The sequence below is a fragment of the Sminthopsis crassicaudata genome, chromosome X, assembly GCF_048593235.1.
Source record: "Sminthopsis crassicaudata isolate SCR6 chromosome X, ASM4859323v1, whole genome shotgun sequence".
Lineage (NCBI taxonomy): Eukaryota > Metazoa > Chordata > Mammalia > Dasyuromorphia > Dasyuridae > Sminthopsis > Sminthopsis crassicaudata.
In genome coordinates this window covers 56,859,980-56,886,509 of record NC_133623.1, presented here as the reverse complement: position 1 = coordinate 56,886,509, position 26,530 = coordinate 56,859,980, and the positions used below count along the sequence as shown (strand labels likewise).

Here is a 26,530-nt window from a genome sequence, read left to right as displayed (position 1 = left end):
AAAGAAAAAAAAAAAAAAAAAAAGAAAAAAAAAGGAAAATCAAACTCCCTTAAGAAATATCCATAGTCAAGCAAAACAACTTTCACATACTCACCGTTCTCCTTTACAGCTGAGGAAACTGGGATCCAGAAACGTGACTGCCCCAGATCACTCAGGCAATGAGGGTGACAGTGGATTTAAACATGGATCCTCTTTCTATTTAACCCTATACAGAGTCTCCTCAGGAGGCTTCTTGAGGGCAAGGACCCTTTCATATCTATCTTTATGTCCCCACTATCTACATAGTCCCGGGCCCACAGCAGGTGTTAATAAAGGCTCTTTAAATGTAACTTAATTGAAGTTGCATTTTACAAAGGAAAAAATGTCAGTCCAGAGAGGTGATTTTCCCAAAGTCACTCGGGCCCTTTAATTTCACATCCCAAGCTTTTGTCTCTAAGGCACTTATACAGGAAGAATAAGCTGGCTGCCTAAAACCAGGCAGCCTAGACTAGAGAGAGGGAGAAGACGCCAGGTTCCCGGTGGAGAGAGCTGGGATTTGGAAAGTCTAAGGGGCTAGAATGCTACAAATTTCCCTAGTGGGTATTACTGATAACTGGTCCATCCCCTTGATGCATTTTCCCCAGGAGCTCAGAGTAAAGGGTTTGGGGAGGGTATCTCAGAATGTGCTGGAGGGGCAACTAGAGCACCAGCCCTGGCATCAGGAGGACCTGAGTTCAAATCCAGCCTTTAACACTTAACACTCACTAACTGTGTGACCCTGGGCAAGTCATTTTACCCCAACTGCCTTACAAAAAAAAAAAGAAAGAAAAGAAGAAAGGAAAAAGTTTCTTTTTGACCCCAATTGCCTTATAAAAAAAAAAAAAGAAGAAAAAGAAAGAAAGAAAGAAAGAAAAGAAGGAAGGAATTTCTGCTTGAGCATGCAGAGAGGAGTCATCCAATAGGAGACTTGGGATTCCTGAATACAGAGGCTATTTTTTTTTTTTTTTTGAGGCTGGGGTTAAGTGTCTTGCCCAGGGTCACACAGCTAGGAAGTGTTAAGTGTCTGAGAACAGATTTAAACTCTGGTCCTCCTGAATTCAAGGCTTGTGCTCTATCCACTGTGCCACCTAGCTGCCCCCTACAGAGGCTATTTCAATGAAATTGTTTGAGGCTTAGGAAGGGGCAGGGAGAGTGCCCAGAGTGAAAGGCTGGACATCTTAAAGTAGGAAGTTTGGGATTACTTAGGGTAAGAGGAGTTTCAGGAGAGAGTTCGAGCTCTGGGGCTTCAGAATTGGGCGTGAAAAACCCTGAGTATCAGGGAGCAGCTAGCTGACATGTTGGTTACAGCATCAGGCCTGGAGTCAGGATAGACCTGAGTTCAAATGTGGCCCCAGACACTAGCTTTGTGACCCTGAGTAAGTCATTTAACCCTGCTTACCTCAGTTTCCTCATCTGTAAAATGAGCTGGAGATGGAAATAGCAAACCAGTCCAGTATCTTTGCCAAACGTGGAGTTAGAGCCTGCCTTGATCATTTATTAGCTGTGAGATATGAGTTAAATTATGCCTCTTTGGACTTTAATTTCCTCCTCTGTAAATTGAGAGACTTAAATTTAAAAGTTCCTTGAAAGATCCCTTCCAGTACTAAATCTGTGAGCTTCTACACCAGAGGGCATCCTGGGATCCAGGTTAGGGAAGACAGAGGTTCAGTAGGAGGGGGAGGGGTTCAAATAGGAATTCCTAAGCTCTCAGTAGGTCTGTGGTAAGATGAGATTCCTGATTGGGAGGCTCCAGCTGCAGGTAAACCCCTTGGAGAGCAGGGACTGTTCTGTATTATGTCTTTTTGTTTTTATTTATTTTTTTGCTGAGGCAATTGGGGTTAAGTGACTTGCCCTGGGTCACACAGCTAGGAACTGTTAAATATCTGAGGCCAGATTTGAACTCAGGACCTCCTGACTTCAGGGATGGTGCTCTATCCATTGCACTACCTAGCTGCCCCAGGCTATGTCTTTATTTTTCCTGTGCCTGACACATAGTAGACACTTAATAAATGCTTATTTTTGATTGGGTACAAAAAGGGTTGAGATTTCACAGACTCCAGGTCTCAGGAACAAGAGGCTGTAATTCCTGAGGAAAGAAATCTCAGCCTGTGCTTTCCTCCTCCCCTCCCATCCCAATCTCCCCAGGAAGATGAGGTCGTCCTGCAGTGCAGCGCTACCACTCTCAAGGAGCAAATCAAGCTCTGCCTAGCCGCCGAAGGCTTTGGAAACCGACTCTGTTTTTTGGAACCCACTAGCAATGCCCAGGTCAGTGGGCTTCTGGGGTGCTATGGGTAGAAGGGCAGCAGAGTAGGGGATGGGGGAGAAAATTGGGAGAGGGAGCCCCCTCAGCCACATCCTCCCCCTCTCCCCCCACCCATCATGGAGCTCAAGGGCTTCCTGGAACAGAGCCCTGAAGCACCTTGATAACCCTTCTCTGTCCTCCATGACCCCCTCCAGAATGTGCCCCCTGACTTGGCTGTGTGCTGCTTCGTGCTGGAACAATCACTCTCGGTGCGAGCCCTGCAGGAGATGCTGGCCAACACGGTGGAAGCTGGCACTGAGGTGAGCCCAGGGCCAGGATCAATGCCAAGAGGGGGCACTGAGGCCTGGGATGAAGAGGGACACAACATGGAGGCCTCTGGGAGTATGAGGACAAATAGAAACAGAACCAGAAAAAAAAAAAAAAGCATAGAAGGGAGTTCTGGGAGGACAGAAATAAGAGGAAGATCCCAGGGAGAGCCAGGAGATGGAGAGAAGATAGAAGAGAACTGAGAACTTGGAAGTGAAAGGGACCAAGAAGCCCTTTCCAAGCAATCATCCAGCCTTTACTTGAAGACCTTCAAGGATAGGGAGCTCACTACTTCCCAAAGCAGCTCCATCCCAGAATGGGGTCGGGAGGGGAGTTGATGGAAGCATTTGGGGAGGGGGCATTCTACACTTGTACCACCTCGTCCTTTCTCCAGGTCTCTCCAAGCTGAAGAATATGGGGATGGGTGGGAAGGGGGATTTCTGGTCCTAGCATTTCCTGCCCAGGTTTCACCATTTCCTCTGCTTCTTTTCTACCCCCGCCCACCCATCCTACAGACCCTCAATTTGGATAAGTGGGTATGTCCCGCCTGTGGGTGTAATCTATCCTCCTCAATCCCCATCCCCCATTTTCTGGTCCATCCTCTCAGGGGCCCAATGGGGTCAGCACAGCATGTCTCCCTTGACCTGAATCCCCATTGTCTCCCCTGGGGCTGGGAAGTCAAGGAGGTAAGGGGAGAGGGGGACCACTCCTCGCTCCAGTGGCCTCTCTAGCCTCTCTACCCACTTCTACTCTTCCCTGATCTCATCTCCTGTCCTACCCCTCCAGAGTCTTCTTCCTGCCTTCCCCAGTGCCATGGGATCTTCCCAACCTTCATTGCACGGTCCTTTCGTCTTCCATCCCAGTCTTGAGTGGGGACCTGGGGGAGGGGCATGGAACAGGGTGGACAGGGAGTTCAGGAACCATAGATGGTCCCGTGTGGGTGAAAAGGACACCAGTCCCACGGCCCCTCTGATACTTCTTCCTAGTCCTATTTCACGATCCATGTGATATGGGATACGACCAGAGCTGCAACTAGGGCAGAACAGCAGGGCTTTGTACCGGGTGCCAAATGTAGGGGGCATTGATTTAGAGAACATTTGTAGCCTTAATCAGCAAAGAAACCCTGGGATATCGTGCCTATTAAACAAGAATTATCAGTTAAACTGGAAAGCTCCATCTGGGGGAAGGGCCAGAGCCCACCACCCCACTTTCTCCTCTCCTCTGAGGCTGGGAGTTCTTGTCCCAGGGATCCACATTTCCTAGTTACGGCTCTGGGTCTGCCCCGGTCACATGGCCTGTGGGGCCAGTGTGGCAACAGTCCTCAGCACCCAGCTCGTGCACTGTGGGACTGGTCTAGACACTAGTCTGTGTGATGTGGGGTACATGGGAGAGATCCCATGGCCTCTGGGAACGGCCAGGCATGAGTTGACAGTGATGTTATAATGAGGCATGATGTTATAACATATGAATTACCCCCACCCCCGCCCCCTCCTCCTCAGCCCCGTGAGAACGGGGCTCAGGAAGGGGGCGCTTGTACGTGTGTGTGTACACACATCTGTGTATGTTCTGCCCCCAATAATGCGGGGCTGTTCATTAAAGGGGGCGGGAGTGGACCCAACAAGAGGCAGTCTATCACCCATGCGGGCAGAAAGGCAGTATGGCTCCATGGGCCCAACATTTCCATCCCTCAGCCCCAGACGTGAGTCCCAGCTTGTTCCACAGACTTGCTGTGTGACTTCTCGGGGTGAGGGGGTGATGGTCTGGAGGAGAAGGAGGAGGAGGTTCTAAGCTGGGTGGACGGGAGAATCCTGTATGCTCATAGACATTTATCCGTTCCCTCCCCACCCCCCAGTCATCTCAGGGCGGGGGACACCGGACCCTTCTCTATGGCCACGCCATCTTACTCCGGCATGCCCACAGCCAAATGGTAAGTTGGGGATGAAGGTGGGTGATTATGGAGGGAAGAGGGGGGAAGAAAGGGGAAGGGCTGAGGGCTGTCCCCCTAAAAGGCTGACTCCCTTCTTTATTCCCCTCCTCCCCCCACTGCCTGGCTCTCCCTCCCCCAGTACCTAAGCTGCCTCACAACATCCCGCTCCATGACTGACAAACTCGCCTTCGATGTGGGCCTGCAAGAAGATGCCACAGGTAGGGGAGCCGAGGTGACAGGAGCAGGGGATTCTGGGAAGATGCTGAAGATCAAAGAGAGGCTGGCTAGGGCAAATGGGGCTAGAGAGGGGGGTGCTGAGCAAAGAAGGGCAGGTGGAGCCAGGGGAGATGGCAGGGCTAGGGAGAACCTCCAGAGGCCCAATCTGACTCCTCCCTGTCTCCTCCAGGGGAAGCCTGCTGGTGGACCATGCATCCGGCCTCAAAGCAGCGATCCGAAGGGGAGAAGGTCCGGGTGGGGGATGACCTCATCCTTGTCAGTGTCTCTTCTGAAAGATACTTGGTGAGAAGTCTGGGAGTCTCGGGGGGCTGCCCCTGTCTGTTGTTACTTGGAAAACCAAATACAAATATGTACTCTTCCCTCTTTAGTCCCATTCCTTCTTTCCTCTGGGTCTAAGACCAAATTTGAACTCAGGTCCTCCTGACTTCAGGGCTGCTGCTCTCTCACTGCACCACCTAGCTGCCCTGGGATATCTGATTCTTTTTTTTTTTTTTTTTAGGCTGGGGTTAAGTGACTTGCCCAGAGTCACACAGCTAGGAAGTGTTAACTGTCTGAGACCAGATTTGAACTCGGGTCCTCCTGAATCCAAGGCTGGTGCTCAATCCACTGCACCACCTAGCTACACTGGGATATTTGATTCTTGACCCCAGTTTGATGACTTCTGCCTTCTGCCTTCTTTCTAGCACCTGTCCACAGCCAGTGGGGAGCTCCAGGCTGATGCTTCTTTCATGCAAACCCTTTGGAATATGAACCCCATATGTTCTGGGTGTGAAGAAGGTAGGGACCCCCAGAGATTCCTTGACACCAGCCAGAAATGCCTCTCTGCTCCTGCCTTTTCTTATCCACTGAGTCATTTGTTACTTTCCCAAAGGGTACGTGACTGGTGGCCATGTTCTCCGGCTGTTCCACGGCCACATGGATGAGTGTCTGACCATCTCTTCAGCTGACAGTGATGACCAGCGCAGGTCTGCCATGATGGGACAGAGGGCCTGGATGCCAGGGGAATTAGGGAGTAGATGTCATCCCTGTGAGGTTCTTGGGCATCTAGGTGATTTAGGGTGGGAGAAGGCTGGGGGTCCAGGCTCTAAGGAATTCAATGGTGTTCAATAGCCTTAGGGCCCCCAAAAGAAGAGGTGGGAACTGTAGGTTCGAATGCCAGAAGGCCCAGATTTGGGCAAGACCGAGTTCTGGTTTGGTGATGGGAGTAGGTTCTGGATGTTTAGGAAGTGCAGGTCTGGTGAGACCTGGGGCTCTTATTTTAGAGGACCAGAAATGAAGTTTCTGTGAACTACAAAGTCTTAGCAATAGTAAGGGGATGGGGGCCTGGATAATGGGGACTTGGACTAGTAGAATATGGAATCCCCGCTGCTCTTCTCCTCCAATTAGGCTGGTTCATTATGAAGGGGGTGCTGTGTGCACCCACGCCCGTTCCCTGTGGAGACTGGAACCCTTGAGGATAAGGTACAGGGAGTTGAGGGGACAAGAGGATATGGGATTTGGGCATCTAGGGGACCAATGTTGGGGCAGAGGGGAGGTGGGAGGAATCCAGAGTATGGAGAGAGGGGATTGAGGAGCCTTTGACCTGACCCCTCTACTTCCTCCCCTTCGCCCCCCAGCTGGAGCGGGAGCCATCTGCGCTGGGGTCAGCCCCTGCGTGTGCGACACGTGACTACAGGGAGATACTTGGCGCTGACAGAGGACCAAGGCCTGGTAGTGGTAGATGCCTCAAAGGGCTGCCACCAAAGGCAACTGCTTTCTGTTTCCGAATTTCCAAGGTACCAATGACTAGAAGTCTCCTTTTTCCCACCATCCGCCCAATACAGGACCCCTGCTGCAGCCTTCTGGGCCCAAGGGATTGTCTGTCTGGAAATCCTCGGGAGCATGGCCCTTGCTGTCTCTGGAACTCATTTTCCTTGGTTGTAAAATAAAGGGGGGGACATGGCTAGAAGCTTTATAAGGTCCCTGCTAGTGCTGATATCTTGGAATTCTTTCTTTCATAGAGATGGTATTTACTGGAGAAAGAGAGAGAGAAAAAAAAAGAGAGAGAGAAAGAAAAAGAGAAGAGAGAAAGAGAAGAAGAGAGAGAGAAAGAGAAAGACGAGAGAGAGAGAAAGAGAGAAAAAGAAGAGAGAAAAAAGAGAGAGGAGGGAGAGAGAAAGAAAAAGAGAAGAAAGAAAGAGAGAAGAGAGAAAGAGAGAAGAGAGAGAAAAAGAGAGAGGAGAGACAGAGAGAAAAGAGAAAGAGAAAAAAGAGAGGAAGGAGAGAGAAAGAAAAAGAGAAGAAAATGAGAGAGAAGAGAGAGAGGAGAGAAACAGAAGAGAGAGAAAAAGAGAGAGGAGGGAGAGAGAAAGAAAAAGAGAAGAAAGAAAGAGAGAGAAGAGAGAGAAAAAAAGAAAGGAGAGAGAAAGAGAGACAGAGAGAGAAAGAGAAAAGGAGAAGAGAGAAAAAAAGAAGAGAGAGAGAGAGAGAAAACAGAGAGGGGGGGGGGGGGCGGTGCTTTCCTAATGTCAGGAAGCCCTGAATTCAAATCTTGCCTCAGATATTGATTAATTCTGCAATTCTGGGTAAGTCCCTTTGTCTCCCTGAGCCGTCTTTTCTCTATTTATAAAATGAAGGGGCAAGATGAAATGATCTCAAAGATGCCTCCCAGCTCTGAGGTGGGATTTGAAGGATCTTAAAATAAGAATACCCAAGCTAAATCCCTTGGAACCCTCCAAGCAAGTCCATTGCCTCAAAAAAGTCCTTTGATATGTGTCCTCCCCCTTAGAGAAATCCTGACCCCTTTCCTCCCTGTCCTCACATCCCCACAACAGGAGAAACTGGACACAGCCCCAAAGCGAGATGTGGAAGGGATGGGCCCTCCTGAGATCAAGTATGGCGAGTCTCTGTGCTTTGTCCAACACGTGGCCTCTGGCCTGTGGCTCACCTATGCGGCCCCTGACCCCAAAGCCTTGCGCCTGGGCCTGATGAAGAGGAAGGTAAAGCTCTCTGAGACTTGGGGAGATGGCCACTGACTGAAGAGTAGAATATGGAGGATAAGAGAGATGAAGAGAATGTAAAAGAGAGGCAGAGGGAAAAAAGGAGGAAGGGGGGAGAAGGAGGGAGAAGAGAGGGGAGGAAAATAGAGAGAGGAGGAGAGAGAGGGAGAGAGAAAGAAAAAGAGAGAGACAGGAGGACAAAAAGAGAAAGAGGGAGGGAAGAAGGGAGGGAGAGAGAGACAGAGAGAGGGGGTAAGGAGAGAGGAGACAGAAGGAGATAAAAGGAGGAGGGAGAGAGAAGGAAAGACAGGGAGGGAGAGACAGAGTGGGGGAGGGAGGAAGAGAGAGAGAGAAACATACAGAAAGAAAGAAAGAAGGGAGTACAATGAGAATCCTTGTATCCTTGGACTTGGAGTTAGAGATCTGGGTTTAAATTCTTTCCCCAAGTATTGTTCCCTGTGTGACCATGAGCTTGTCACTTAACCTGGAGGAACCTCACTTTGCTCATCTGCAAAATGGGGCTCACATCTAAAGTATCTGCCTCAAAGGGCTACTGTATGTTCTGAGAGAGCATAGTCAGGCAAAGTGCTTTGTAACCGACTGTACAGGAAGAGAGGGAGATGGGGGGAAAGGGGCAGAAAAAGGGAATATAGACTGAGCCAGGGAGCCAGAGAGAATACAGGCTGTCCCTGAAAGACAAAGGGGAGAAAGTGAGGGGCGAAGAGCCAGCCCCAGGGGCTGGTGATGTGTGGAACCTCCCGGCTCTGATGTCCCTCCCCCTCCAGGCCATGCTGCATCAGGAAGGCCACATGGATGATGCTCTGTCCCTCACTCGGTGCCAGCTGGAGGAGTCCCAGGCAGCCCGGATGATTTACAGCACAGCCGGGCTGTACAACCAGTTCATCAAGTGAGTACCCCTTGCCCCAGCCTCCCCACCTGCCCTGGCTCCGTGCTTTGCCTCCCCCCTCCCACTCTTGACCACTTTCTCAAATCCGTCTTCCTTCCTTGACCTTGACCCCCACACCCTAAATCTCTTACCCCACCCTCAAATTTTTGCTCTGTGAACTCTAACCCAGTTAATCTCTCCTGTGACTGCCCTTGCTCCTGCCACATAGCCAGCTCTGTCACTAACTGTGCTGACCCAGCATGCCTCTTGGCTGGTAATCGCTGACCCTATGACCATGATCTCCATCCCGTGCCTTCAGGGGTCTGGACAGTCTGAGTGGGAAGCCCAAGGGGGCTCCGGCAGCAGGTGTGACCCTGCCCATCGAAGGGGTCATCTTGAGCTTGCAGGACCTTATTGGCTACTTCGAGCCCCCATCGGAGGAGCTCCAGCATGAAGAGAAGCAGAGCAAACTGCGGAGCTTACGAAATCGCCAGAGCCTCTTCCAGGAAGAGGTGTGTGCAGACAAGCGTGTGTATGTGTGGGCACATGTGTGTGCATTGCACCTGTGAGCTTGTGTAGGAAAGTGTGTCCACATGTGGGGTACGTGACTGCACATGTATACACACATATGAACTCTGCTGTGAAAAGTAAGGAGACTGAGCAAAGGAAACAAGAAAAGGGAGCTGAGGAGGTTGAGGAGCTGGAAACTGTTTCATTCAAATTGGTTGCATTGTTATTATTATTGCATTATATATAGATATAATATATGTCATATAATAATATATATTATATTATTATATTGTCATATAATAATAATAGCTGACATTTATATGGCACCTACTTTGTGGCCAGCCCTGTAATAAGTACTTTACAAGCATTATTTCATGAGATTGTCACAATAATTCTCTGAAGTTGATCCTATTATTGTTCCCATATTACAGATAAGGAAACTGAGGCAGGCAGAGATTAAATGACTTGCTCAGGGTCCCACAGCTAATCAGTATCTGAAGACAAGCTTGAACTGTAATCTTCCCGACTCCAAACTGGGCTCTCTATCCACTGTCTACTTTTAGCTAGCTGTTTATTTTTATTAAACTCTTAGGATTTAGAGCTGGAGACCTCCAAGATTATCTAGTGCCATTTTACAGAAGGTCTAGAGAAAAGGATCACTCTTGATCAGTCATTCCAATGACTTCATGGCTCCTAACTGGGAGACTTCTGGCAGACAGACCTCATGACTATGACCCCTAACCTCTGGTATAGATAATAGAATGAATGGAACACTGGGTTTGGAGTCAGGAAGGCCGGAGTTCAAATCTGGCCTCAGGTACTTAAATCTATGTCAGGGAATTGTTAAGGAGTGAACCTAAATGTGAAGGGGCAGGTTGATTCTCCAAAAGCCCCCATAGCTGTGAATCATAACACATTTGAAGGAGTTGCAAAGCAGCCCCTACTGACACAGATGTTGCTTGTGGATTGGGAATGAAATAAATCTGAGGCAAGAAGGAAGAGGAGAGAGGTCAGAGAACGCAAAGGCCTCTCAGTCTCCTTATATCATTATCACCCTCTCGCAGGAAGGGATCTGTTCTGCTGGTCAGAAGTAGATCCCCAGCAGCCACTAGCAGGTGGCTCTTGTAACAATTCTGGGCAAGTCACTTCATCCTGTTTGCCTTAGTTTCCTCATCTGTAAAATGAGCTGAGGAAGGAAATGGTAAAGCATTCCAGTGTCAAGAAAACCCCAAATGGGGTCATGAAGAATTGGACACAACTGAACAACAACAAAACTGCATGCTATGCACTTGGCTAAGCCCTGGAAATAAGAACCAAAAAACCCCAAAACAGAATAGGTTCTGCCTTTATGAAGGTTATCTCTACTGGAGTGATATAACAGATCCACATCTGAATAAATATAAGATTTGAGACAGGGAGATCACCGACAATTGAAGTTGGGGACAGGAGAGATCAGAAAGGCTTCCTCCTGAGGAGAAGGCTCCGAACTGAGCCTTAAATGAAGCCTCTAAGAGGCAGAGATGAGGACCGGTATTTTGGAGGCACAGCCTGTTCAAAAACAGAGGCAGGAGATAGAATGAAAGATAAAGAGATGAGAACAAGATAAGAGAGGTTCTAACTGTTGGGTAAGAGTCTTGTAACCTAGAAGCAATAGGAAGCCACTGCAGAAGTTTGAGGGAGGGGATGGCGGGCTTGGACTGTGGAATAAGAAGGCGGATGGATGGAGGATGTTTTGGAGAGGGGAAACGAGTCAAGGAGGCTCTTACAATAGTTTAACTAAGAGGTGATGAGCCCAGACCTAGGCTGAAGGGAGAGAAGGGGATGGATGGAAAAACATGGAGATAGCAAGATCAGCAATTGATTGGATATGGCCAAATGAGGATGACTCAAGCCACGAGCCTGAGAGAATGGAAGGATAGTGGTAGTGGCTCATCAGGAATAGGGAAGTTTGGAGGAGAGATATGTTTGGGGCAAAGATGATGAGTTCTATTTTACACAGGTTGAATTTGAGACAGAAATAGAAAGCTTAGCTTCCTCAGAAGAGCCTTGGGGAGTCAAGAGACTTGAATTTTAATGCTTCCTTTCTTCTGTATTTGCTGTGAACTCTTGAGCAAGGTTCTTTTCTACTCTGAGCCTCAATTTTCCTTCCTCTAAAATGGGAGTGGATTGATTAACCTCCCTTTCTACTGTAACTCTTGTAATGAGTAAAGGGAGGAGGAAATAGTGGGCAGAAGAAAGGGAACTAAGGACCCCCTTGCTACCCCTTCCAGGGAATGCTGTCCTTGGTCCTGAATTGTATCGATCGGCTCAATGTCTACTCCACGGCTGCCCACTTTGCTGAGTTTGCAGGAGAGGAGGCAGCTGAGTCTTGGAAAGAGATCGTGAACTTACTCTATGAGCTTTTGGGTAAGAAACCCCCACTTGGAGTCCCACAACCCTTGGTCTCCTATTCCTCAGTGTTTCTCCCATGGTCCTGTGTGACATCAGTGACTACTCCGATTATGTAGCATCTGGACCTCTGACTCTCCCTGTCCATTTTCTTCACCTTAGCCTCTTTGATTCGGGGAAATCGTACCAATTGTGCTCTCTTCTCCCACAACCTTGACTGGCTTGTCAGCAAGTTGGATCGGCTGGAGGCCTCTTCTGGTATGGAAACCCAAGGGCAAATGGACAAGAGGGAGGGTCGGCGTCAAAGCAGGAGACCCACATTGGGTCAGTGACTCAAAGAAACCCTGAAAGATATCCAGAGAGAATAAGAGGCAGACAGTCACAGAGGGAGAATAGGACAAAGGAGTTAAGAGTAGGAATGGACATGAGGCCATCTAGTCCAGTCCCTTCGTTTTATCAATTTCAATAACCTGCTCAAGCTATAGCTAGCAACCATGAGAATTAGGGGCATGAATAAAAAGATAGAGGAAACTCAGAGGCAAAGGGAGTGAGAAAGAAAGACAGTGAGGCAGTGCTGGACTCCCTGTCCTGCCTATCCCCACTTCAGGAATCCTGGAGGTCCTTTATTGCGTACTGATTGAGAGTCCAGAAGTACTTAACATTATTCAGGAGAATCACATCAAATCCATCATTTCCCTGTTGGACAAGCACGGCCGGAACCACAAGGTCTGTGTTTCAACCTCTGACCCTTCACCCCGATGCCCCTTCACCTCTGACCTTTCTTCCCAAACTATGGCCTGATCCCCTCCCATATTTTACCCTAGCCCCTGATCTTTGGCTCTATATTCTGGCCTGTAACCCTCAACCTTCCCTGCCCAGGTTCTGGACGTGTTGTGCTCTCTGTGCGTGTGCAATGGCGTTGCTGTCCGCTCCAATCAGGTTCTGATCACTGAGAACCTCCTTCCCGGGCGTGAGCTCCTACTGCAGACCAACCTCATTAACTATGTAACCAGGTCTGAGCCTGAGCTACCCACTAATACCACTCTAGTTATTATGTCACCACCATGAGGTCCAATCCTCCCCCACCAAATCCCCGTGGAGCCCAAATTCAGACTTAGAGTCCCCATCACTTCCCAAATCATCTCCAATCTCCCCCCTCTCAATGCCTCCCTCGACAGCTTTCCTCCCTACAGTCTCTTGTGTATCTCTTCCCTTTATCTCTGCCTCTTGCATCCCATTTCTCTCTCCTCGTCTCCCCTTCATGTGCCTCTTTCTCCACATCTTCTCCATAATTTGCCTTTTCTTCACATTTCCTTCCCTATGTAGCTCTCCTCTGTTTCTTTCCCTGTATTATTTTTCTGTATAACTTGCTTCTCTGTTGTTTCTCAGTGTCCTCACATCTTTTAGGCCACATCTCTCTCCCCCTTTTATCTCTCACTCAACTCTTCCTCCCTCCTTTTCTCTTTGTGATGTTGTCCTCCCTTTAGATCTCTCCTTTCACCACTGCCAGTCCCTAGCCCCTTCTATATCTCTCCTACCTTTACTGGTCCCCTTCACTCTGTGGCTCATTCTCTGTACCTTTCTCTCCAGCATACGCCCCAATATCTTCGTGGGCCGGGCTGAGGGGACCACACAGTATGGGAAGTGGTACTTTGAAGTCATGGTAGATTCCGTGGAACCTTTCCTGACTGCTCAAGCCACACATCTGAGGGTGGGCTGGGCCCTCACTGAGGGATACAGCCCCTACCCTGGTGGTGGGGAAGGCTGGGGTGGCAATGGCGTTGGAGATGACCTCTACTCCTATGGCTTTGATGGACTTCACCTTTGGTCTGGTACTGCACTCTGATCTCTCTGTACATTGGGCCCTGGGGAGTCTCAACTTATTTCCTCGGGTCTTGATGTTAGGGAAACTCCATTCCCTGAATCCTAATTCCCTAGAACTGCTCATCTCTGAGCCCAGTCTTTATAAGGATCCTCTAATTCTGGCCTTGACTTCTAATTCACATTATAGGGGATCCCCAGCTTTTTAATCTTTTCTCCTGAGATTCCTGGCCTTTGGCCTCTACTACTAGACTCCTTTGTCTTTAACTCTCACATCTTCTGGAGTCCCTGATTTGATCTCCCAAAATTCTGACCCCATGGACTTCCAAGATCTGTTCCCTAGAGCCTCCGATCCCCATGTTTCCTGGGACCCCACTGCCTGTGCCATCTCAGTGACCCCCATGAACCTCAATTGCAGGAAGGATTGCCCGGCCAGTGGCCTCTCCAGGCCAGCACCTCCTGGCTGCAGAGGATGTAGTTAGCTGCTGTCTGGATCTGAGTGTCCCATCCATCTCATTCCGAATCAATGGCTTCCCTGTGCAAGGCGTCTTTGAGGCTTTCAACCTGGATGGGCTCTTCTTCCCGGTGGTCAGCTTCTCTGCTGGTGTTCGGTAAGAAGGCCCCCTCCTCTGGCTCTTGCTCCATCCCCTACTTCTCTCCTACTGCGGTCCTTTAGTCATTCATCTTTCCCTTCTTTTCTTCCCATAAACTTCCTGTCCCAACCGCCAAGACTTCCTCATTCTGTAGATCCCCCACAGCCCAGGGTGGTAAAGTCACATAAATAAGAAATGATAAAGGATTTGATCTCAGGTACTGGTACTCCAGAACAACTAAGGGGTACCACAGAGTGCTGGGTCTGAAGTCAGGAAGATTCACCTTCCTGAGTTCAGATCTGGCCTCAGATATTTACTAGCTGTGTGACCCTGGGAAAATCACTTCACCCTGTTTGCCTCAGTTTCCTCATCTGTAAAATGAGCAGAAGAAGAAAATGGCAAGTCACTCCAGTGTCTTTGCCAAGAAAACCCCAAATGGAGAATTGGACAAGACTGAAATAACTCGATAACGCTGGTACTCTAAATTCAGGGGCGTTTCTTTTTTTAAATAAACACTTTTGTTGATATAGTTGGCTTTTATATCATGCATATTTCCTATTGTATCACATTCTGCTCCACTTCCCAGAAAGCTGTCCCTTAAAAGGAATAAAAATGGCAGGGAGAGTTAGAGAGCAATTCAAAAAAAACCAATCACTGCCAAGTCTGATGTCACATTTAATGTTCCACACCATAGTTCCCTGTCTCTGCAAAAAAAGCAGGGAGGGGCCCTTTCTCACACTTCTTTGGGGCAAGTAGTGAAATGAATGGCACCATTTCCGTTCTCTCACCACTTCATGATACAGGGTAGAGAGACCTAGACCTTGAATACTAGCCCAAATGACTTCAAGTAGTTGTGTGATAGGAAAATCACTTTGTTTCTGGCTCATATTTTCCTCCCCTGTAAAATAGTGTAAAGAATATTGCTACTATCCTGGGTTATTTTGAAGAAAAGATTTTGTAAACCTTCATGCTTGGGAAATGGGAGCACTAGATATTATTCTCCCATGGTCCTTTTCTATTTCCTCTACCCTTAAATCCCTTCCCCCCTGCTTCCTACTATTCTATCTTAGACACTTCTTTTAAAGTGCCCTGGGACTTCTATGTCCCCTTCCCCCCTTCCCCTGACTCCCCCATCCTATATACCCTTTTAAGATACCCTGGGACCTTGAAATCCCCTTTCTCCACTCCCCTGACTATCCCATCTTAGAAACTTCTTTTAAGGTACTCTGGGACCTCTGTATTCCCTTCTGCCCTTCCTCTGACTATCCAAAATTAAATACTTCTTTCAAGGTATCCTGGGACCCTATATCTCCTTTCTTCCTTTTCTTCTCCTCCTCCCTTAGGGTCCGGTTTCTCCTGGGTGGTCGCCATGGAGAGTTCAAATTCCTCCCCCCACCGGGCTATGCCCCATGCCATGAAGCTCTACTACCCCGAGAGCGCCTCCGGCTGGAGCCCATTAAGGAATATCGTCGAGAAGTACCCCATGGGCCTCACCTCTTGGGGCCTACTTGCTGCCTATCCCACACTGACTTCGTGCCCTGTCCTGTGGACACTATCCAGGTAAACTGCAGTGCTAGTAGAGTTGGGGGCAATGGGGCAGGAGGCAGTATGAAGAAGGAAAAAGCAACGAGAGATCCAGTCTAAGAAAGTCATGCAATAATATCTCAGTAGAGTGGAAGCTTATAGAAGACAAGGATGTGTCCTTTTTTTTTTTTGTTTGTTTGTTTTTGTATCCCAGCATCTAGCGCAGTTCCTGGGGTCATAGCAGGTGCCTTCATTAGTGCTCTTTAAATCTAATTGAATGGGATGAGGACATTAGATCACTAGGTAGATGAGCAAAAGAGAGGCATGAAGATTTAAGAAATTTGGGGAAGGAAGGTTAGGACCTAGTGGATTGAGTACCAAGTTAGGACTCAGCCCCACACTCTGTCTAAGCCATGGGTAAATCATTGCACCTCCATGCAATTTAATTTTCTGATGTGAAGACTTACACTCTTAGGAATTTTTTCATCTCCTTCCTTGTCCTGCAGGAAGGAAGTTATAAAAACAGCATAGATTAGGGACCAAAGATCTTATAATTGGGTTCTTTCACATCAGAAGGACTCATGCATCTCTTGGGACCTTAATCCCTCTCTTAGTCCCTTAGTATTCTCTATTAAAATAAAGGGGTCATTCCAGGACTAAGTTTCCAGTTCTTTTATTCATACCCTGTTCACTGACTTTTCCTGTTAGAGACAAAGATTCTTAGAAATCCCCCCAATCAGGGACTCTCAACTTTCCTCTCTCAGAGTTAGACAAATCTAACCATAAAATAAATAAGAAAGAAATTATGGGACTGAGTAGAATCTTAGAAAAGTTAGATATGATAGACCTCTGGAGAAAATTGAATGGGAATAGAAAAGAATATATATCTTTTTCTCAGCTGTGAATGACACCTTCACAAACATTGACCATGTACTAGGGCATAAAAATCTCACAACCAAATACAGAAATATTAAATTTATTCCTTTTAGATCATAATTCAATAAAAATTACATTTAATAAAGAACTATGGAAGAATAAATTGGAAAACAATTGGAAACTAAATAATCTAATCCTAAAGAATGAGTGAGTTACATGTAAGATGTATGGTATTGCCTGTCGTCGGGGGGAGGGAATAGAGGGAGGGGGGGTAATTTGGAAAAATGAATACAAGGGATAATATTATAAAATATATATATATATATAATAATAAAAAAAAAAAGAATGAGTGAGTTAAAGAAAAAATCATGGGGGGAAATCAGTAATTTCATTAAAGAGAATGACATCAGTGAGACAATATACCAAACTTGGTGGGATGCAGCCCAAGAAAGATGGGGGAAATTATATCTCTAAATGCATATATCAGTAAGAGAAAGAGCAAATCAATGAGTTGGGCACTAGAAAAAGAACAAATGAAAAATCCCCAATAAGGGAAACCAAACATCAAAATGGAAATCCTGAAAAAATCAAGAGAGGCATAAAATTGAAAATAAAAAGATCATTGAACTATTAAATTAGAATTAGGATCTAGTTGTATAGAAAACATAAGACATTGGTTAATTTGATTAAAGAAAAAGGAAGTTGATTATCAAATTACTAATATCAAAAATGAAAAGGGGGATGCATCATCAATGAAGATGGAATTAAAACAATTATGAGGAGTTATTTGCCCAATTATATACTAGTAAAACTGAGTATCTAAGCAAAATAAACGAATATTTACACAAGTATAAATCTGCCAGATTAGCAGAAGAGAAAACAGGATACTTAAAAGAAATCCCCACTGATCTTGGAGTGGATGAGAATGGGAGGATGAATAGCTGGGGGGCAGGAAACTCTGTTCTTGGCTAATGGAGGTCCAGAACTAGTTTTTAGAATAGAATGAGAACAGGAGAAAGGAAAAAAAGAAGGTCCTAGGGAGATAGTCTTAGACTAAGGGGAGATGGGTGAGATGTCTCATCAGTGGGAGGCCTATGACTTCACACAGCCATTTTTTTCTCAAAGATTGTTTTGCCACCTCATCTGGAACGGATCCGAGAGAAACTGGCAGAGAATATCCATGAGCTCTGGGCCCTGACTCGCATCGAGCAAGGATGGACCTACGGCCCGGTGAGGGAGAACTGGCTGGAATGGGACCAAGATGCCTAAACTGGCCCTGGGAGGAGAGAGGATTTCTCCATCATAGAAAAGATGCCCCCATGAACATGGAAGCATCATAACTAGGAGGAAAGGGAGGTTGGAGGCTGGGATATGGAATCTGGGAAGTGACTTTTGACTGCCCCAATGATATCCCCTTCCTCAAACCAGGTACGGGATGATAACAAACGGCTTCACCCATGCCTGGTGGACTTTCACAGCCTCCCAGAGCCCGAGAGAAACTACAATCTGCAGATGTCAGGAGAGACACTCAAGTAAGGAGCCCAGACTTGGTAATAGAGACATGGAGCCTGAAAAAAGGGAAGGCACAGACCAGGAGGAGAGACGAAGGCAAAATGGGAAACAGAGACAAATTGAGATCTGGAGAGTAGGAAAAGACTAAGAAATGGACTGTGAAGGAGAGAGATTGGGTAAAGACAGATTGGGAAAAGAGAGTAGAGAGAGAAGGGAGAGGGAAGAAAGAGGGATAAGGAAAGATAGAGAAAACAGATTGAGACAGAGATAGAAACTGGGTTGGAGACATATTGGAAGATATCTGGGCAAAGTAGAGTGGGAAAGTGAATGGATCTGGGAAATGGTCTTAGGGACTGACCCCTGCTCCCTCTCTAGGACCCTGCTGGCTTTGGGGTGTCACGTGGGCATGGCTGATGAGAAGGCTGAGGAAAACCTCAAGAAGACGAAACTCCCCAAGACGTGAGTTTGGAGCAGCCTGGGATGAAGCATGGGAAAGGCGGACAAGGGGAGAGGATGAGGTCAGAGGCAAGGGGTCATAGGGCCAGAGGAAGGTTTTAGAGTCTAAACGTCTTTAGCAGTCAAGAAAGATCGGATCTACAAAGGTAAAATAGGAAATGGAAATATAAAATCTTTCATTGCGATCCCAAAGCAACCATGCCAGTATAGATATTTTGGTGAGGATTTAGTGGACTCCAGACAAAACAATATTGTCAACCAACTGGTCACTAATCATTGACAGCCAAGAACATCATCCTAAGCTTAAGTCACTGTATTCAAGGAAGCAATGGCCAAGGTTGGTGATGGTGACACTGTGCTTGGCCCTGGTCAGACCAGATTCATTTAGAGTCTGATCTTTTATTCTGGACAGACATTTTGAAGGCCATTGAAAAATGGGAGACATCCAGAGGCGGGTGACCAGAATGAGGAGAGAATTAGTGACTACAGAACATGTATAGTTGAAGGAAATGAGGATCTTTAGCCTAGAGAAGACATTGGGGTTGGGGGGACATGAGAGCCTCATTCAAGCATCTAAAGGTTGTCTCCTGGAAGAGGTGCTGGACTTGTTCTGTTTGGCCCCAAAGGAGGAGAAACCATGAGCCTTGGAGGGATTGGGGAGAAGGTATTTCAAGGGCATCTGTGAGCCTGATGTCAGAAAAAGCTTCCTCACAATGTTTACTGACTGACAATTGGAGCCATCTCAAGTGGAATGGGTTGCCTGCCCTAGGGGAGGGTGGGTTAAGCTGAGACCACTTGTCAGGAATGTTATGGAGGGGATACCCATTCAGATGTGGATCGTGGTCCCTTATGGTTAGTCATTATGAGTGAGAGGGTCAGAGGCAAAGGGGTTCAGAAGGTCAGGTGTTAAAGGTAAGTCCTTTTGGGCATCCACAGGTACATGATGAGTAATCGGTACAAGCCGGCTCCGTTGGACCTGAGCCACGTGCGGTTAACCCCAGCACAGACGACGCTCGTTGACCGGCTGGCTGAGAATGGGCACAATGTGTGGGCGAGAGACCGTGTGGGGCAAGGCTGGAGTTACAGTGCTGTCCAAGACATCCCTGCCCGCAGGAACCCCCGACTTGTCCCTTACCGCCTCCTGGATGAGGCTACCAAGCGTAGCAACCGAGACAGCCTCTGCCAAGCCGTGCGCACCCTCTTGGGTTATGGTTATAACATTGAGCCACCTGACCAGGAATCCAGTGAGTGACCCCTGAACTTAAGACTCTGACCCCTTGTTCACATTTGGGATTCAGGAGTCCAGCAAATGACCTAAACATGCGTCATCTCAGGCTGCTCCAAACTCACATCTTGGGGAGTTTTATCTTCTTGGGGTTCTCCTCTGGCTTCTCATCAGCCATGTCTGTGTGATACCCCCAAACCAGCAGGGTGCTAGAGAGGGAGCAGGGGTCAGTCTCTAAGACTATCCCCCAGATCCACTCACTTTCCCGTTCTATTTTGGCCAAGATTTCTCCCAATGGCTTTTTTTGACCCAAACCAGACAATCCATTTTTCTCTCTTCTTTTTTCCCCCTCCCTAACTGCTCCTTCTCTGATTCTCTCTTTTTCCCTCTTTCCTTCCTTTTCTCCCTTTATTTCTTCTCTTCCCTTTCTCCTTCCCTTCCTCCTCCTCTATTTCTCCTCCTCTCTCCCTCCCTTCATCTTTCTCTCTCTCTCCCCCTTTTATTTTATCTCTTTTCAGCTTTGATTCAATTCTTTCTCTGATTTCTTAAACTTCTTCCATTTCCTCAATGCCTTCTCTCTATATTTCTCCTCTCATCTTTTTTCTCTATTCTTACATCCCTCTCTTTGAACTGTCTTTCTATTTTTTCTGCTCCCTTTCTTCCTATCCTCATTTTCTCCTCTTCTTGTTTTTTTTCCCTCATTCCTATTTCCTTATATCTCCAATTCAACAAACGATTGTTCCTCTCTGTTCTACCATTCCCATCTCCTTTCCAGCTCACTCTCTATCTTTTTCTCTCCCTGTCTCTGTCTCTGTCTCCGTCTCTCTTTCAGCCTCACTTACTATCTGTCCTCAAGTTAATAGAGAATTCTCTTAAGAATTAATATTAATAATTAATTAAAATTAATAATAATAATTCTCAATAAAATTCTTCCTGGTTGCCATTACATTTCTCCTCTTCGAGACACTTCATCAGGATTGGTCACCCCTTCTCCCTTCACGAGGGCCATTTTCACTGAATCCAAGGACCCCTCTTTTCCCTTGACCACCTCCTTCCCATTCTATTCCTTGGACTGCTCTGTCCCCTCTGAGTTATCCTCCTCCATGGTGTTCCCTCCTTGCAGGCCAAGTGGAGAGCCAGACCAGCGGGGACCGAGTACGCATCTTCCGAGCAGAGCGCAGCTACGCTGTTCAGAGCGGTCGCTGGTATTTTGAGTTTGAGGCTGTGACCACTGGAGAGATGCGTGTGGGGTGGGCCCGTCCAGAGCTGCGGCCAGACGTGGAGCTGGGAGCGGATGATTTGGCTTATGTCTTCAATGGCCACCGAGTGAGTAGCTCCTGCCCACCTTGCCCCTGCTCCATTCTCCTAAACTCCCCTTCTCCCTTGCCATCAATATTTCTTCTAAGGAGAGTTTTCTCTCTCTAGTCCTCTTCTTTGTAGCCCATCATCCACCCACCTTCCACCTTAAATGAACCCCCAGGCCATCTGACTTCTCCCAAGGAGAAATCCCTCTTCTTTGTCCTCCTCCACAAAACAGGACGGCCCTTCCTCCCATCCCTCCCATGGGACGGACAATTTGAATCTTGGGAAGCATCAGCTCCAATAAACCACATTTCTCACTCTTTCCTCTCAATATGACCACAGACTCTCCTTTTGAGATGAACTTTAATGCAGAACCTAGAGGGAAGCAATCAGAAAAAACTGCAAAGGGCAATTTTTATCTATTTCTCTATAAATATTCATTCATTCAGCCAGCCACCCAGCTATCGATTTAGCCATCTGCTTACTCACCTATTCACCTAACCAGCCTTCCCAAATTTTCTTTCATTGATTCATTCAGCCATCCACCCGTCTTCCCATTTATTCACCCAACACTATTGATTCATTCATTCATCCAAGTTTTTATTCATTCACTCATCCTTTCATAAAGCTATCTTTCAACTAAACTTCTACCTACTCACCCACTTAAGAATATGATCTATTGATTCAGTCATTTGTTTATCCATCTATCCACCCTTCTAGTTCTTGCTCTAAATTTTTGCTGAAAACATTAGACACACAGAGCCAACCTGCTCCTCTCCACCTGTTTCTAAGGGACAGGGCCGAGGTAGAATTTGGGGATAATGGGAATAATTCTGGGAAATTCAGGCTCTTCCTCACACTTCAGTTCCTGGAAACGAATCCCTTTGCTCTGCGTTTTTTCACTCTGTGTGCTTCTGTGATGCTTTCTCTCACCCACGGCTACCCCTCATTCCGCACGTCTGTAGGGGCAGCGCTGGCACATGGGCAGTGAGCCATTTGGGCGCCCCTGGCAACCAGGAGATGTGGTTGGGTGTATGATCGACCTCACGGAGAACAACATCCTCTTCACACTCAATGGAGAAGTACTCATGTCTGACTCGGGCTCAGAGACGGCCTTTAAGGATATTGAGATTGGGGATGGTGAGGATGTCCTTCTTACCCTCTCTGCCAGCCTCCCTTATCCCCAAAACTCTCGAGTCTTCCTTTACCCAATAGTAGAAGGAGTAGTAAGCTTGGAATCAGGAAGACATAAGTTTAAATCCCTGAGCAAGTCATCTAGCTACTGTCTGCCTCAGTTTCCTCATGTGTCAAGTTGGGCTAATACTAGTGCCTTCTTCTCAGGTATCCTCTAAAGTGGGATAACATTTGAAAAAAGATTTACAAACCTTAAAGTGCTGTTATCGCTGTTGAGGTTCACCGAGATTGTTGCAAAGAAAATGTTTTGTAAACTTAAAAGTCTCAGAAAAATGGGAGTTACTATTATCTACCTTCTGAACTTATCCCCTCACCTTGTGCCCCCTCATCCTCCCTTCCACCAGGATTCCTCCCTGTCTGCAGCCTGGGCCTGGGCCAGGTGGGACGCCTAAATTTAGGCCAGGATGTGGGATCGCTTCGCTATTTCACCATTTGTGGACTCCAGGAGGGCTTTGAACCTTTTGCCATCAACATGCAGCGGCCTGTCACCACCTGGTTCAGCAAGAGCCTGCCCCAGTTTGAACCCATGCCCGCTGACCATCCCCACTATGAGGTGAGAGTTCCCTCCGGAGAACCAGCGACGTCCCCAGCTCCTCTCCTGCTTTTCTCCCACTTGGATGACCCTCTGCGTCATCGATATGGGAGTCAGGAGATCGGAGCTGGGGACATGACGCTCATCAACTCTCTCTGACAGAGCAGTGGGGGCAACTGGGCTCCAATCACTAGAGTCAGAGGTAACATCTCTGAGCCTCCATTTTTCTCTCTGAAATAAGGGAGTCATGCTAAGTAAATTGGAAGTTCCGTTGAAACTCCAAAACCCTCCAATTCTGTAGAGCATTTAGAGAATTACCAACGCCTAAGTACAGTTTGTTAACTCATCACTACTCTTGACTGTTTTTCTATGTTTGCCAATAGTGCCAACAACAAAGGCCCCGGAAGTGGTTGCATGGATTTAACTTCACATTATTTAGGGCTAAAATAATGGTAAATACAGCCATTGTCTTCCGCCCAATGGAAACGGGCAACAGGAAATTGAATGTTACTACTTCCTGGGAAATAATCCACTGTTTGCACTAATCATGACTTAACTATATAGATTTAGTCCGTTTTCCTTAATCTAACTTATTAGCTAATCAGATTTATTAAGATCTATTTTATCAATCCACAGGCAGTTCTTAAGAACCTACTGTGTGTCAGGAACTGTACTAGGCATTAGGAGATAGGAACAGAGCTTACATTCTAATGAAGGATTCAACTGAATTGTATAAAAACGTAGATAAGAGAAAGTGAGTCAATACCAAAACACGCATTGTTCAGTGGAAGGTGGGAAGGACAAATGCAGCTGAGGGATGTTTGTCCCAGATCTCTGGTCTCTGTAATCTCTCGTCCCCCAACAATCCCCTCCCACAGGTGACCCGAGTGGACGGCACAGTGGACACGCCTCCCTGCCTGCGCCTGACGCATCGCACGTGGGGTTCCCAGAACAGCCTGGTGGAGATGATGTTTCTGAGGCTGAGCCTCCCGGTGCAGTTCTATCAGCACTTTCGCTGTACTCCGGGGGCTACTCCTCTGGCCCCCCCAGGTCCCCAGCCCCCTGGGGATGATGAGGTCCGAGCGGCTGAGCCTGACCCCGACTACGAGCAGATGCAGCGTTCGGCAGGCCGATCGGGCGAGGCCGAGGGGAACAAGGAGGGGGCTGGGGGGCCCACCAAGGATGGGGCAGCAGGGGGACCTTCTCAGACAGGGGCTGAAGCAACAGGAGGATCCCAGGCCCGAGCTGAGAACGAGAAGGATGCTGCCACTGAGAAGAGCAAGAAGAGGGGGTGAGTGAGTGTGAGGCAGTAAATCTCAGCCCAGAGACAGGCAACATGGTATCCGGTGGAAAGGGGACTGTATGTATCTGGAAGATGTGGCTTCAAATGCCAGCCTGGGCCCTTCCTAGCTGTGTGACCCTCTCTGAGACTCACCTATAAAATGAGAAGGGGAAGGGGCAGCGAGGTAATGCAGGGGATAGAGCCCTAGCCCTGAAGTCAGGAGGACCTGAGTTCAAATCTGGTCTCAGACACTTAACACTTCCTGGGTTGTGTGACCCTGGGCAAGTCACTTAACCCCAATTGTCTCAGGGAAAATAATAAGAAGAATAAATACAATAAAAGAAGAAGGGTGGATTAAGTGGGATCTAAGTCCCCTCCAAATGCTATGATCTTGAGATTGGACTGTGACATAGGAATAGCCAATATTGGACACCCCAATCCAGGGACCTGCAACATTTGAGCTGGAGAGAAGAGCTCCATCCTCAGGCTGATGACTTGATGGCACTTTGAAAGGGAAGGAGCAGGTGCCATGATGTCAGAAACAAGGAGAGGTGGGCTCTTATATTTCTCCTCTCTCACCTCCATCCCCAGGTTCTTGTTCAAAGCCAAGAAAGCAGCCATGATGACCCAAACACCCGCCACCCCCGCTTTGCCCCGACTCCCTCGTGACGTGGTGTCCGCAGACAACAGAGATGACCCTGAGATTATCCTCAACACCACCACGGTGAGGACTGTGGGAGAGGAGGGGCTGCAAGGTAGTGCTCAGACAATTTGAGACCCCCAAATCTGGTTCCCAGCTCAGCCTCTGGAGAACCCCCAGAGCTACTAGTGCAGGGTGGGAGGGTCCCCTTTGCTCTTCCTCTGCTCACCCGTCCCATGTCTCTCCTTTTTTCCAGTATTATTACTCTGTCCGGGTGTTTGCCGGCCAGGAGCCCAGCTCAGTGTGGGTGGGCTGGGTCACCCCTGACTACCACCAGCACGACATGAATTTCGATCTCACCAAAGTCCGTGCTGTGACGGTGACCATGGGGGACGAGCGAGGCAATGTACACAACAGGTCGGTGCGAATGTGGGAGCCAAAAACATGCAGGAGGGAGGGCAATCCCAGAATGGCTTCAGATACGGGAAGGGCCACAAGCTTTGAGGGAGGAGACAGGCAAATCATGCTAGATGATCTTAAGCGAGTCATTTAACATTTGGGGGCCTTAATTTACCCACCTATAAAATAAAGGAGTTGAGGGGGACGGTTAAGTGGAAGAGTCTAGAGTCACAGGGGAATGGGGATCAATGCGGGTCAAACCCCAACTCTGCCATTTACAACCTGGGCCTCTGTTTCCTTAACTTTAAAACAAGGAAATGCAATTCAGGGGTTTCTCATGTACCTTCAGTGTCTAAATCTACCAATATCTGAACTCAACAAATGTTGGTAAGCACCTACCATGTACAAAGGACTCCGGACTCTTAACAGTCTGAACCTGTTTTCCTCTCTGTTCAACGAGGGAACATAATTATATGGTCTCTAAGGATCAATCTGTTTCCATGCAAAAGGTACCCATTAAGCACCTACTGTATGCTAGATGTTGTGGTAGTGACTGGGAATACAGACATGGAATCCCAAAGACACCCAGTCAGTAAGACAAGAAGCAGTTACTAAGGACCTGCCCTGTTTCAGGCAGGCACCGAATTGGGAGAATTCTGGAAACTCTTCGGTTTTGGGTTCCCTACATGGTCCCTGTGAAGGGATGAGCAGGGAAAGTCCCCACATATGCCCTCTCTGAAGTCTTCAATTTAATCCAACAAGCATTTATTAAGCACCTAATGTGCCAGGGATACTGGCTGAAAAAAGTCTCTGTTTTCAAAAAGCTTACGTTCTACTGGGGCATGAAACATGGACACAAACCAGTATAGTTAAAGGAGGAAATGAGAGTACTGACAATCCAGAGAACGGGGAAGGCTTCCTGAGCAGAGCTCTCAGGGAAGATCCATAGTGGGGAGCACATAATAAAGAATGAAGTGAATTATATGATGGCCACTGTTGTTAAGGTAGATTAGAAGGAATGGACTAGGTGACTTCCAAGGCCTTCCCAGCCCTGCTGTCCCCTGTTCTAAGGCCCCTCCCATCTCTGACATCCTCTGTTCTAAGGCCCCTCCCAGCTCCAACATCCTCTGTTCTAAGGCCCCTCCCAGCTACAACATCTTCTGTTCTAAGGGCCCTCCCAGCTCCTACATCCCCTGTTCTAAGCCTCCTCCGAGCTCTGACATTTTCTGTTCTAAGCCTCCTCCCAGCTCCGACATTTTCTGTTCTAAGCCTCCTCCCAGCTCCAACATCCTCTGTTCTAAGGCCCCTCCCATCTCTGACATCTTCTGTTCTAAGGGCCCTCCCAGCTCCAACATCCTCTGTTCTAAGGACCTTCCCAGCTCTGACATCCTTTGTACTAAGGCCCCTCCCAGCTCCGATATTTTCTGTTCTAAGGGCCCTCCCAGCTCCGACATTCTCTGTTCTAAGGACCTTCCCAGCTCTGACATCTATTGTAGGGCCTAAAGCCCAGGTCCAATGATGTCACTCCCCTACTCAATAAACACCAGTGGTTTCCCACTACCTCCAGAATCAGAGAGAAAATTCTCTCTGACTTTCAAACCCTTCACATCTAGGACCCTTCCAACCTTTCCAGTCTTTTTACTCTCCTGGGCATTTACAAC

The 26,530-nt window shown here is 47.7% G+C and overlaps 1 protein-coding gene across 1 annotated transcript in view; it reads left to right on the top strand.

The window, feature by feature from the left end:
- Nucleotides 1-26,530, top strand: part of RYR1 (ryanodine receptor 1) — a gene marked incomplete in the record, with an annotated part of 85,448 nt that overhangs the window by 2,824 nt on the left and 56,094 nt on the right. Inside the window, 31 exon segments of the mRNA XM_074277611.1 lie at nucleotides 2,164-2,283; nucleotides 2,476-2,580; nucleotides 3,103-3,123; nucleotides 4,440-4,514; nucleotides 4,654-4,732; nucleotides 4,921-5,033; nucleotides 5,435-5,528; nucleotides 5,623-5,716; nucleotides 6,138-6,212; nucleotides 6,368-6,485; nucleotides 6,488-6,526; nucleotides 7,565-7,729; nucleotides 8,515-8,636; nucleotides 8,935-9,127; nucleotides 11,396-11,531; nucleotides 11,676-11,771; nucleotides 12,121-12,239; nucleotides 12,393-12,526; nucleotides 13,104-13,345; nucleotides 13,753-13,945; nucleotides 15,271-15,487; nucleotides 17,453-17,557; nucleotides 17,756-17,859; nucleotides 18,215-18,298; nucleotides 19,232-19,539; nucleotides 20,644-20,846; nucleotides 21,788-21,962; nucleotides 22,361-22,569; nucleotides 23,427-23,839; nucleotides 24,422-24,554; nucleotides 24,727-24,887. Coding sequence (XP_074133712.1) covers nucleotides 2,164-2,283; nucleotides 2,476-2,580; nucleotides 3,103-3,123; nucleotides 4,440-4,514; nucleotides 4,654-4,732; nucleotides 4,921-5,033; nucleotides 5,435-5,528; nucleotides 5,623-5,716; nucleotides 6,138-6,212; nucleotides 6,368-6,485; nucleotides 6,488-6,526; nucleotides 7,565-7,729; nucleotides 8,515-8,636; nucleotides 8,935-9,127; nucleotides 11,396-11,531; nucleotides 11,676-11,771; nucleotides 12,121-12,239; nucleotides 12,393-12,526; nucleotides 13,104-13,345; nucleotides 13,753-13,945; nucleotides 15,271-15,487; nucleotides 17,453-17,557; nucleotides 17,756-17,859; nucleotides 18,215-18,298; nucleotides 19,232-19,539; nucleotides 20,644-20,846; nucleotides 21,788-21,962; nucleotides 22,361-22,569; nucleotides 23,427-23,839; nucleotides 24,422-24,554; nucleotides 24,727-24,887 — 4,445 coding nt within the window.